Raw genomic sequence first — 14221 nt, forward strand, 5'->3', positions numbered from 1 at the left:
TTTACTGTAAAACGTATTGTTGATGGCGGCTCGATCGTAATGAAACGTGCATGCGTTCTCTTAATAAAGTGGTGGCTGTTGGTTATTTCTACTAACTCTCGAGCACTACTACATCACAAGCCTTTCAGTTTACACTGTAAATCTTCGCGTCATTTCCAGATACCTGAACTGTACAAAAGCAGGCAATTAAATCTCACAGCGTCATTAGCCTAGGCCTAATCAAGGAAACTACATTTGCACATTGAATCTCTTCCCTCACTGAATCACTAACATAACATGCCTCAAATCCCACAAACGCCGGATTGAAAACAGTTGTATTGTTGCACTTTGTGTATTATGCAACACTTTGGTATTGCATCCATGTCATAAACATTTTATAAAGTACTGTGAGCTGTATTTAGAGTGTATACAACACTTTAATATTTTCTACTTTCCTCGACAATATCCCGTAGCTACTTAGTATTTAAAAATACTTACAGGACATTATTTTACTTCTTTTGTCTGTTGGTCTTGCCGAAATATATACTGCACTAATATAGTAGTAGAGGCTAGGGTGCGTACACCAAACAAGTGTTAAATGTCACCTTTCTAACTTGTAAACCACAGCTGAAAGTAACCAAACCTTAAACACTGTGTATATAAGAATGGTTTTAATAGAGCTAGTCTTTTTATATTGAGGTGTGTTTTAGTTTTTTTGGCATAGGTAACGTACGTAGGCCCAGCCACCACTTGAGTCCAAATTGAAAAATCTCACCTGCTACTGGAAATGAAATTTTGTGCAGATGATTCATCGTGACCCTTTGACTTAATTAAAGTGTTACCAACAGGCTGATATTTGTGAAAAAGAAAGCAAACCCTTTTTCAATGCCAAGGTTTTATGACTCAGGATATGACAAAAAAGGATTTGGTTTAGTTTAACATCCTCAGATGAACAACAACGCGTGGCAGATTATAGAGTATCGTCATTTATTTAACAGAAACAAAACTGAAATGTAGAAGCTGTGCGTGAAAAACACCGTGTTATGTGATAGCTTGTATAAACACGTTTAGCAGCGATAACTTTAGATAACAATTTTCTGACTTTATCAGTCTCTTATCGTTATGGAGGAACTTTGGTCCACTCTTCTTTAAAACATCGCCTAAGATCACTGAGGTTTGTGGGTATCTGCTAATGCAAGGCTTTCAGTGCAACACCCTGATTCTTATCTATTTCAGCAATTCTGTTCTGGATTTACCGTCGTTGCTTGGAATCACTGTCCTGTTGCTTTAGCTGTCAGATGGTTGCACATCTGACTGTGGAATACTTTGGTGTACAGAGTTCATGGTTGGCTTGCTGACTGCAAGGAGCCCATGCCGTGTGGCTGCAAAGCAAGCAGTGGTTTGCACATTTGCTTGATAAGCAAAAGGTTGCTGGTTTAATTAAAACCAGAGTAGCAATTCTCCTTTAGGGGTTGTGCTAGGAAGGGCACCCGGTGTACAGACAGAGCTACCTGCTAAGGTGACCCCTTGTGATAAAGGAACAGATAAAAGTAACTTTTATTGTTATGAAATTTAACCGAGCGCTGTGGAGTCTGAGATGTCAGAGCATTACATGACTGGCCTTGTGGTGAAATTGTTGGGGCATCCATTCCTGGAAAGACTAATGAATAATCTTTCTCACTGTTTCTGACATGACTTGACCAATTTCAGCCAATTTCTAGCAACTATGCAAAAAGAACTCGGTTTTCTCCATAGTGTGTACATGGAAAGACAGCAGTGAAGTGGACAGAAGTTTAATAAAATGGAAGGAAATGTTTCAAACCCGGTTTGCACACACTCACCTCTCTCCACTCCCTGTTGCCCATGGCTTGTGTGTAGAGTACACATACTGTAAAAAGAGGCACATAAACAGTAGTTTTAATCATTAACTCCTTACTAACACTCACTTAGCAACTGCCCAGCCATTTTAGTCAGTGTCTACTTTATAATCATGTATAATATATAAGAAACGGGCAAGCAGTCTAAATAAATATTATTATATTGGTATTTACAACCAGCTTTTAACTATCTGACAGGTTGGCTGACTAACGGATGAATAGGAGAGCCTTACTTCATAAGACAGCAAGCAAATAAAATCAAAAAACAAATCAAATGTCATGGTATTTCATGGATCCATTAGAATATGACTGATAAGCCATAAATGCTTGAATTAGAAATATATATTAAACAAAGAAAAACATCAAAGCGTCTAATAGTGTCATTCACGAGTCACGAATATGTGCATTATATTCGCCGGCTTCAGATTGTGAAAGACATCATTTCGGGTGATTATGCAATTTCTCAAAACAAGAGAGTTCTCTAAAAAGCAAATTACGCAGCTCGCTCATCGTATACTTCATTCCTCAAGGCCTTTGATGTTCTTTGATGAGGATATGTACACATCCAAACACCCACGCAGACACATAAAATGTTGATTTTGCGTCTGACAGACAAACACTGGGGATACTTTTGGAGGGAACAGAGAGATTTAAACTTCGTTTGCCTGTATAGATCACTGCTCTTTCGATTTTTTAGGTATTTTTTTTTTACCACCGAGTGACATATCCAAGGTATCGTTCAGTTTTCAGGAACTTTGACATCCTGTTTTCCCGCTCTCCTTCACCTCCTTGCTCCTTCCTCCTGTCAGGCTGCTTCATATCAGGGGGCTAAAGTCAGTGAGCTCAGCATAATCACAGGAGCTACTCAGCATAAAAGCAGTACTAAATTTATGGTTAATGCCCATGCTTCCTGCTCCTAATCACTGTCATCTTCATCACTGTACTCATCACTGCCATCCCCATCACCTTGAGTCATTTTTCATCCATGCACGTGGGAATGTGCTGACATGCTCTGTTTTGCTTGCTGACTACGTGTGTGTGTATTAGTGGTTCATTACAATAGTCATCGCAATATCTTATTTTTATGATATGACAACAATCGCTGTTTCATTTTAGGGAGAAATCGATCTCACCCTACCCTCACTCCCAATGCACACGCACCCATACATGCACACTCCTCATGTGACTCATGCAAACAAATAATGTGAATAAATGTCTTTTAATTTTTGAATTTTTTCATCTCTAGTAATTTAAACAAATATTTTCTTGCTGCATTTTATTTTGAAAACTAGAAAAGCAACATTTCAGCGTCAAACTTCCAGCTTATGCGTGTAACACTGGCATCAGGTCGGTACTGCAGAACTGTAAAAATTTGGATTGGTGTATCCCTAGATAGTCCTCTTTGTAGCATTAAGAATAACTAAACAATGGAATATCAATATTTTCTTGGCGTGAGCTTAGTTTTCATATTGGACAGCAGGCAAGGTGTCACTGAAGTATGGCTGCTTGAAGTAAATATGCTGTGCCTTCTTAAAAAGAAACAAGATATTCAAGTACTTTTTTATGCAGTCCCTGCTTAAACTGTCTGCAGACACATTTGTCAAGCCAGCGCTGAAGCCCTCCTTCAACTTTATGCAGTAGCCCTGACAGTGTTATTACATTTATTTTAGCTGTGGGAAGAGGAGCGTGAGAATTGCCGCCCATTCTGTGAATCTATAGGGAGAAGCTTTCAAGCTCTCAGGCTTTGTGTATTAGTCAGCCGTGCCTCAAGCCAAGACAACATATTTAGTGAGAAAATACTCAAACACAGATTGAGTCACAGCAAAAGAAATGCGCTTCGTTCATCTCCAAATTAATTGCTTATTTCATTTCCTTACAGCGCTCCCATAGCCCTTATTTTTCCCAAGTTTTTTCTCATGTATTCCTAACACTGTTCTTTTTGTTTCCTTTCTTTATGCAAATCAAATGAAAAGTTTACAGACACATCATGGAAATCATCAAGGAATCCCCTTTGTTTCCTCTTTATATTTCACTGACGCAGTGAAAAATATAAAACTAACTAAAACGTGGTCTTAGTGAGCGATAGAGAGATGTCGTCTTACTTGGGTCTGATTTGGAGAAGGTGTCCCTATCCAGCAGGTTTCTGTGGAGACACAATATGGAAAATAATTAGAAACACAGTTGCCTTGGAAAATGAATCCACGCTAACACACTGACTATTTATGTTCCCGGCTTCACATTGTGTTTACAGTAAACCTGCGAAGCGTCCTGATGAGGTGCAGGAGTACAAAAAATATAACATCCAAAGTGCTGTGTAACCACATTAGACACCATGCTGCTTATATTCACAGTTAACATATACAGTACAGACAAAGATAACCCGAGTAATTACAAAATGCAGCTTTTGAATGATGATTTTATTTGTTAAGGGAAAACAATATCCAAAGCTACTTTGCACTGTGAGGAAAAGTAACTGCTCCCTAAACCTAATAACAAGAACTGCAATCAGCCGTTTGCAGTAACTGGCAATGAGTCTTTTGCTTAGCTTTGGAGAAATTTTGAACCACTCTTCTTTGCAGAATTGTTTTAATTCAGCCACACGGGAGGGTTCCTGAGCATGAATGGCCTGTTTATGGTTATACCAAAGCATCTCAATCGGATCAAGTCTTCGTTTTGCTTTTTGAGACATTGAGAGGATCTGCTGGTCTGCTTTGGATCATTGTCCCCGCTGCATAACCCAAGTGCGCATGAGCTTCAGAGCATGAACTGATGATCGGCCATACTCCTTCAGGATTTTCTGCAAGTCGTCCTGAAGCAGCCAAGCAGCCCCAGATCATCACACTACCACCACCATGTTTGACCGATGCTTTGATGTACTTTGTATGAAATGCTGTGTTAGTTTCATGTCAGATTTAACAAGATACAAACCTTCCAAAAAGTTCAACTTATTCTCATCGATCCACAAACTGACTCCACATTTTTCAAAAAGTCTTCAGGATCAACATTTTTTCTTGTCAGATGTGAGGCGAGCCTTTATGTTCTCTTTGGTCCACAGTGGTTTTTACTCCCATGGTCAAGTCTCTTGCTTATTGTTGAATCATGAACTCTGACCTTAACTGAGACAACTGAGGCCTGCAAATCTTTAAATATTGTTCTGGGTTCTTCTGTGACTTCCTGGATAAGTTGTTGTACCTGCACTCTTGGAGTAATTTTGGTACTCTAGGCTGGCCGATCCTCGAAAGCTTCACGACTCTTCCAGATTTTCTTCCTTTGAGGATAATGGCTGTCTCCATGGTTCTCTGGGAGTCGCAACACTTTATTTAAGTGATTTCTTAATTTGCTAGCTCTGGCAGTAATCAGGCCTGGGTGTGGCTAGTGAAACTGTACTAAGTCTTCCCAAAAAAACATGCACGTATTATTATCCTCCACGTCAAATACCTGAAAACCTTTTGATGGTTACATCAACATTTAGAGAATAAATTCACAATAACAACACAACCGCTAGTTTATACAACTAATAATAGAAGTTCAAACTTTTAATGGGAATTCAGTCTTCATGGTGCTTCACTCCTTGCTTCAAAAACACCAAGTTTGAGCTAATCTTCTCAGTGATGACTCATTGTAGTGTGCAGCCCTCCAAACTTGTGTTTCAGCCAAGATGGGCATTAATACAACCATGAAGAATTTATGCTTCCCCCCCTCCAACAAAGAAAAAAGCTGAGATGATATAAAAACAGCATGACAGCTTATGATTACTTCTGATTTCTCAATAATAAGATCGAGGATGCTGAGGATAGTCACACCTGGAGAGGAGAGAAGAAGAGATCAGAGAGCAGAACACTAACAGGATCACTAACTTGTCACTTTGGTGAAATCAGCCTGAACAGAGCTCTGCATGAATAGAAATCTTCTTCCCAATCACTCTAATCCATGTGACATGCCCCGGCTGCACAAAGGGCATGAAAGATATGGATAATGTTTCCCATCATCCTTTCAATCCCAGGGCTTGTGGCAGACTTTTAAAGGTTCTAAGACAAAGCCCTGAAACCATCGACGGCTTAAGAGTATCAAGGCTTCGAGCTGCTTTCCAGTACCAGTGTTGCTGTCACAGTTTTGTTTCTTTCAGCTCACTTCTCTCTCTGTTTCTGTACTTACTTCCTCTCTGTCTTTCTTTCATGTGAACCTATCAACACAATCTATGACATGTTTCTCTCTGTCTCACTCTTGCATTTGCTCTAAAAGCAAAAAAACCCAACCTCTTGGTATCCCGGCGGTCCTTCCTGCTTGTTTGCTTCTCAGCTCACTCTGTCGCTCATTTGAAAATTGTAGCCTCACTTATGTCAGAGCATTTACTGCAAATGCAGCACACATAATGATTTGTTGTCACTCTGACGCGGTTATTTGAACTCGAGTATGTCAAATTAAAGGTTTCAGGTCAGATTTCTGTTTGAGTTTCCTCCCATAATCCACAGACACACAAATCATTTATATGTCTAATTGCTTGTTTTGTTGTCTGTCCATGGTGTGACTACACCGGCCTCAGTGACCATTTCTACACGACCACAACAATCCAGCTGAGATGTTTACAGGGCGGGAACAAGTCCACCCATAATCCAAGGTACAAAACACCTCCAGTTACAATGATTAACATAACAAGAAAATATTCTGTGGTCTGTTACAGGTGAACACAAACTCTGTGTCTCTGATCAGCACGTCTGTCTATTACAAAAAGATATAAAAACCTGAGTCAGATATTTTTATGTCTCCACAAATGCCACCATTCAACACGGGATATTTTCAGCAACACAAAATCTGCTATTTGGCGGCATCTTTGTCGATACATGCCTAGACACCAGCCTAAATCTAGTTTGTCAGCTGAGCTGCACTAATTAGGCTAACCAACATTACTAGATCTCACATGTCAGAAAAATTATTTTTGCTAATGAATTGTGTGCTTTGAATTCTTCTTAGATCACTGAAAGTATTCTTGCTGATTGAAAACTAAAGTGTCAGTTTAATGGATTTTAATTGGGCTGCTTTTAACTGCATCAGTCAGCACATAAAATTGAGAATGATAAAAATGAGACTGTACTGTCAAATGACACAACAAGTGTATTGGTCATAGTGCCTTTTACAATAAAGTAAATAACTAAATAAGCATTACTGTTTTGATCTAGCTGGTAGGTGCTGTTGCTTAAAAACCTTAGAAATTGTCTGATTTTAGAAGACAGCAATGAAAAAACGTTATGTTTTTAACTGAAACAAGCAAACTAAAAAGTGCAGTTGTTCTGTGTTTTACTGGGCTTCACATGAATAACTCACTCCTATTTAGTTATAATGAAAACATGCAACATGCACTGTAATCTATAAATCAATCCAACATTGATTAATTTTGGAGGAAATGTCAAATAGTGCAGCAATATAAATTCTCCTCAGGCCTGTTTGTGTTGTCGACAGTAAATAAAATCCAAGTACATTTATTTCCAAAGATTTTAAAGCAAATAAATTGGATGAACTGCAAGTAAAAAACTAAATGGACACTGTTTAAGTGCCCATTAATGCAAATATCTGATCAACCTAAGTTCAAACTCAGCATGACAATGGAGAAACAGGGTGATTTAAGTGACTTTAAATTAGGGCTGTGCAATATGACCAAAATCTCATATCCCGATAGAAGACATTTATCGTCCTGACAACAATATATATTAAAAAATGTAACATTTTCTGTAAATTCTGTGAATCTCGGGCAACTCGACTTGTTTGAAGTGTTTTCAGCTGGCGTCGTGTACCTGGAGTCGAGTGTTTTGACCAATGCATGAAACTATACATTTTTAGGCATAACTTGTAACGGCTACCGTTTTCTTTGTGAGTATTTATTACACGGCGTGCTGCGGGGAAAAGCCTGTTCTAACGTTTGAATCTAAGCTTTATTTGGAGCACCTGACAGCTCTTTTTTGCTTCTCATTAGTAAACTCTCTCCATACTCTTTTACGTGACTCTTGCATAGGTGATCCGTGTCAGACTTTTCATAACCAAAGCATGCCCATGCTACAGAGGTAGCCCCTCGTTTAGAAATAAGGTCCTCAATTTGTTTTGACTGGTCTTTCTGTTTGTCATCGTTTCAGTTTATTTTGAAAAATCTCAACAGGGTCTTCCGCTTTATTGTGAAAGGTTTATGTGGAAAATAAACAAGCGGACGGCGGAGCAGAGTTTACCGTCGTTGTAAAAACAGTCGCTTATCCATCAGTAGTTTGGTTATTTTAAATATAAGAGAAAGAAAGAAGTTTAAGAAATAAATATAGCTAATACAGTGACCATCAAAACAATGAAAAAAATATTGCTGTAAACGGTTTATTTTGCGACACCACAAAACAAACGATAGCGTAATATAAAACGATAGACGTTTTCATATAGTCATCCGATACATATCGTTATATCGAACAGCCATACTTTAAATGTGCAGTGACTGCTGGTGCCAAACAGCTCCAGCTACTCTCAGGATTTGACAAACCGCTGGGATTTTCCTAAACAAACACGTCTAGGTAGTGCTGGGCGAGATGACAATATATATCGTGTCGATGATAGAAAAGTGTCTATTGTGCCATTTGTCTTCTATCATTTCTATCATTTCTAACCTAATTTTAAAGAGGGGGTACATCTGTGATTTGGTTACATTTTGGGTTCAACAGCACCAACACGGAGCAGAAGATGCCCATTTGCAAGCTATACTATAAAACTATTCCTGCACCCGATGGCAACACAACAAATCTCTCCTATCACCTACAGAAGGTCCACGAAAAAGAATGCTCAAGAATCCAGAAAATCCGAGCTAAACCAAGTTGTGGAACGACAGGAGCAAGTTGGGAAAAGAAAAACTATAGCTAGCCAAAGATACAGCAGTCTTTCACACAAGGCCCTTATAAGAAAACGTCCCAGCGCCATAAACAAATCACAGGAGCCGTCTCGTGTTACATTTGTAAAGGCATGGCCCCTGTTTATGTAGTTGAGAAGGACAGCTTTCGTGACCTCATCAAAGTCCTTATAAGTCGAGTTGCCTCGCTTATATGACGCATGCCGGGCCAAAGTAGAGACGGATGTTTGCAGTGTCGTGCATTATGCCTTGACGACTGACCTATGGACGAGCAGAGATACGCAGCCCTACATGAGCGTAACCATCCATGTCATTAACAAAGACTGCACCCTCTGCGCTCGCTGTTTACAGACTGCGTACTTTCCAGATGACCACGGGTCAGGTGGTATATCGTGATATATATCGTCATCGTGATATAAAATAATTCATATCGTGATAAATATTTTTTCCATATCGCCCAGCACTACGTCTAGGGTTTACAGAGAAGGGTCCGATAAAAAGAAAATATCAAGTGAGCGTCAGTTTTCTCGAAGAAAATACTCGTTGATGTCAGAGGTCAGAGTGCTTCCAACAGTAACTCAAAAGCATTCATTACAACCACAGCACGCAGAAGAGCACCTCACACAACATACTAAACCTTGAAGCTCATGAGGAGACGAGGAGAAGAATGCTACTTGTGTCAGGTAAGAACTGAGGAATTATTGCCTGGTTTGATGTGTCTCAATTTCTCAATTGCTGTGACATTTGCATGGTAGGGTCAGAATTTAGTATAATCAACATGAAAACAAGCATCCATTCTGCCTTAGTATTGATATATTTTATGGTTATTTTATAGTTTTTTTCTTAGTCTTTTATTTCTAAATCCCCTTAATCACGTAACAAAGCAACTAACTCAGCTTTGCCCTTTCTGAGCTCATGTATTACACTGATTATACCACTGCAAGCACAACTCATTTATTTGATAAATGAATGAGCTCATTTGAGGATTAGCACACACTTCTTTTTTTAAACAAGCAGTGCATCCGTTTTCTGAACCCTTAGGTAAACAGAGAGAAGCACAGGGAACACCGGGAAATAAATATCCTTACAAACAAAAGAAAATAACAGACAAACAAAACAAATAAATAAATAAGGACACGGTGGTGACAATTATATCCTTGCCCTTTGTCAATTCGTTTTGAAGTAACTGTGAGGCCTCACAGCAGAGCTGCTCATGCTCATTTAGCACAGTCTTTAACACTCGCTTTTTTCTGATTTAGCTCATTCAAGATGGCTTCTTAAGCCGTCAAACTATAACTAATCTTTACTTAACTAGGGAGAGAAGGAACAAACCACTTTCACCGTGTAACTATGGTAGCCCTGAAAGGTCAAGTTTCATTTATTTTTGTGCAGTAGGCTAGTAAGGTTTACACTACCTCACAACACTTTGGCCTTCGATCCACAGACTGTATATAAAATGGTCACTGCCAATTAGTTTTGACTCCACATTTTGACGCCTCATTGTCAGTCCTCTGAGTGACACAGTATTATCTTTTCATAGCCAGCATTGAGCATATTTGGATAAGAAGGTGAAGTTATCCACTAACGCCAGCAAGCTAGGTTAGCTAGCGACATCTCTTAATCCTGCAGGGGAACAGATACGCATACCTGCTAAGTAGTGCCCGGTAACAGATAAATAAAATGCTACAATATTAAATATCCCAGTTCAATGAGTGTTACTATTTGTCAGCTAATTGCATTTTAATGCTCTTAAAGGCACCAGCACCACAGTAACAGCCAAAGGTGTGAAACGCAAGGCCTACTAAACTACTGGCTGCAGCCCCCTGTTTGGCATACCGGCAATCGGCAGCAGTCGTGCCCCTAACTTTAAAGATTAACCGACTCCACACAGGTGAGAACTTAAAAGAATTTCCCCAACCTACATTTTTTTATGAAGGGAGACTGCCCATGTTTTTGTACGGGGCAATTAATATGCTGTTTAATATTAAGCTGGACATTTTTACAGATTCTGAGAGGTGGACTGAGATGGGCCTCAAGCAGCTGTTGGAACATCTGCAGTTTTTGGCACTAAGGTACACATTATTAGACAGCTTCATTATCTTGAGGGCACCGGGGTGCAAAAATGCTTTTTAATGCTGTAACATTTATTTTTACTTACAGAGGTGCTCGCTCTTGGACCCCTCCTCAAGTGGCCATTAGAGGAACTGCAGTTTCTGGCACTTTTGCAGTTGTTCCATTTTCCAGCCTTGTAGTTTGATGCTTGGTTATTTTTTGCAAAGAGATTCATACTACTTCTGATTCATGATGTGTTGGTGACTGTCATAAAGACTCAACAGAAACTACAGGAAGAGAACTGATGCATTTAGTGATCACTAACCATTTAAATTGGCACACTGTAACGGTACCTTTAGCTGGAGTTACAGTTTCTACTTCTATCTGTTACCATTTCCTGACAACTGTATTCCCGACTGGTCACAAGGGTTCAAAGTGCAGCAGCATGACCATTACTGCACACGCACCCACAAGTGCTGCATGTAGTCAGTGTTGCACATACTAAAAACAAATGTGTCACAGCCAAGATCATAACAACAGAAACAAGCCACAGTCACAGTGACAGCTATGTCATCCCGTGTCTGCTGTCACAATCACAGGCGGTGATGGTGAATGGTGAATCAACTCTCCTTCTTTCGAAATAAGTCTGTGCGGCCACAGCCTCCTCTCGCTGTAAGCAAAAGTGTGGCGAGGTAAAGCAAAACAACCCTCTAAGAAGTCTTATTGTGACTTTACGAATAAACCTAGACATCAGATGATGAACACACACATTTATGCTATAAAACACTCTCACCACTGCAATAATGTGTCAGCATGGAGGTGTAGTTAGGGGCACATGTCCGAATAGAATATTCAAGAGTTGAATCTGAGGCTCTACAGACTGACTGCTGCTCAAAGCACATCACACATGGTGGCACTCCAAATGAGCTCCTGGGCTCCCCCTGCATGCATATACTCTGTGAGTGTGTGTGTGTGTTTTCGTATGTGTGATTACGTTGTCAGGATTTCCACTTCAGAGGATAATGTGAATGAGTCATGGCTCACTCTTTTTCCTCTCGCTCCTTCTCTCTTTTTATCCAGAGGCAGACAGCGGAAAGCGAAAAGCTGCCATCCGAGTCACAGAGAGGTCTGCAGGAATAAAGACTCAAATAGTGTTTGTATTTTTAGCACAGAGTTTCCCAGAAACGCTCATCTCGTGGCAGCGATTTGGAATTTTGATGCTTTTATTTTTGTAATTTAAATGTTGTGCAATATTTTGCAGTCTACACTATGAAGAAAGGAATAAAATTCTACCACTGGCAAAAAAAGCGCACCTCTCATTCCCCTCTCAAAATATTGATTTCTACAATAAAGTACCCCGAGGCTTACCACTTTGGGTATGTTTACAGCTTCCTCTCTGTGTCATTCTTCCCAAACACCACCTTTGGCATCTGCTCTAGCTCCCAGTCATTCTGCTGCTGCTCAGTGATGGAGAACTCATTTTCTTGATTCCAGATCACAAAACAAATCACAAATGTTTAAGTGAAGGAAATGCTAAACCCTTTGGTAACTTAGTTACTCCTACATGTGTTCATTCGGGGGGTTTTCTTTGTGGAAATACGGTTATTAAATAACAGTAATCTTTTCGCTACCTCAAAAGAACTGCTGCATTATAAATCCTGCATGCCCTACTAAAATAATCGAGATTTCAGCTGTAAAATTTACTTTTCAACTGATAAAGGCCATTTTCCATGCAGTCACCTCTGTGGCTTTGTAGAGGTGATGGCCAGTACAGGCAGAGGACCACAGATCCTCCCAGTTTAATGACTGTGTTGTTGGACGCCTACATTTCTGCCTTTTACCAAAAACGTTTAAAACTTCAGAATTGGTTAAATGACTACAGCTGTTGTTTCTTTTCCTTATTTTTTGTACATGTATGTATGTTATGCTAATGCGTTTGTGAATGCAGAGATCCCTGTTATGCACGGAAGCCCCACCCACTGGCTGTTCAGGCAGCCAATCAAAAGAAAGCTCTCCTTAACAGGAAAGGAAAAAAAAAAAAAAGCTGAAACAACTGGTTTCAGAAAAGCAGATGAACTGAGGACCCGACTGGTATAAGATCAAGGTTACGTTTAAAAATCGATGAGCGTAGGCGAGTCATTTTTCATGGTTCATGTAACATCTGCTCAGGAAAAAAATGCTTATTAAATACAAAACAAAAATGATTAGCTAACAGATAATGTCGCTTTAACACTGGTTTGTTTTGGGGGGTTTTTATTACTAGATTAGAAGTGAAGTAATGAGAAGCTTCAATTTTCTAATGTATTTCCTGCAGCCGGGACGCTGCACTAATTAAAACTCATTCATTATTTAAGCAACCTACTCCAAGCCAGCTAGTTAAGTTTAGGCACCAAAACTACTTAGTTTGATTTAGGAACTATTGTGGTTTGGGTTAAAATATGCCCGTGTACAACATTAACCTTCACACTGCAGAGCTTCAAAGTATCTAGACAACACCAGTTTTTACCAATTCTCTGCAGATTTTAAGGTCCAAGCGATTAACTAAATAGTTAAAAAAAAAAAAAATACAGCAAATTTACCTTATGGTGATCTCTTGGGGCATCGTCTTAGTAACATCATGTATTGATCTCTGATTAATGTTTGCATTATTATTATTAACTTTACAAAACTTTACATTGTGAATATGTTACACTTATGTTTAAAATAAAACTGATGATGTGACATCATAATGTAAGTTCAATTATGTCTCTGTTATGTTAGAAAAACACATCACATTTACAATATTCTACTTTTTTTGCAACATTACAGAAGAGTCTCTGTGCAGACTGGTTACTTTACTGGTTACTTTACTATTACTATTACTATTTACTATTACTTTATTATTACTACTAATACTATTATCAATATTTGTTGATTTAACAATACAATACAATACAATATTTTGGATGATATATTTTTCTTTTAGACATGAAACAAACAGATTTCCCCCACATTTTTATGTGGACTGGATTTTGTTGGATTACCATCTGCCCGACTCTGCTTGCAAGGCAAGGCAAGGCAAGGCAAGTTTATTTGTATAGCACAATTCAACAACAAGGTGATTCAAAGTGCTTTACAGAGACATTAGAAACAAGAACAAATAAAAAGCATGATTTAAAATTGAATAAAACAAGCAAATAAACTAACTAACTAATTAACAAACAAACAAACAAACAAACAAACAAACAACAGTATATAAAATCAAAACAGATAAAATCAGAACAGTAGATAAAATCAGTAGTTAAATGTAAGTTTTGAAATTTAAGCTTAAAGTGTGGATTTGGTGCTTTATTCAAATGCAGCTGAGAACAGGTGAGTCTTCAACCTGGATTTAAATAAACAGTGAGTTCTATGGATGGCAAAATATTCCCCCACATGGGTGTTTATCCCACCTGTCCTTTTC

The 14221-nt window shown here is 38.9% G+C and overlaps 1 protein-coding gene across 1 annotated transcript in view; it reads right to left on the reverse strand.

Moving 5' to 3' along the window:
* LOC146555858 (copine-8) overlaps positions 1-14221 on the reverse strand; it is a 104557-nt gene that overhangs the window by 67342 nt on the left and 22994 nt on the right. Inside the window, exons 2-3 of the mRNA XM_085251261.1 lie at positions 3959-3999; positions 1821-1867 (exon numbers count right to left, since the gene is read on the reverse strand). Coding sequence (XP_085107387.1) covers positions 1821-1867; positions 3959-3999 — 88 coding nt within the window. The remainder of the gene's footprint in view (positions 1-1820; positions 1868-3958; positions 4000-14221) is intronic.

The sequence above is a fragment of the Mchenga conophoros genome, linkage group LG17 (assembly GCF_057382185.1).
Source record: "Mchenga conophoros isolate Kocher_MC1m ecotype Shallow Benthic linkage group LG17, M_conophoros_male_GT1.1, whole genome shotgun sequence".
In the NCBI taxonomy this organism is placed as follows: Eukaryota; Metazoa; Chordata; class Actinopteri; order Cichliformes; family Cichlidae; genus Mchenga; species Mchenga conophoros.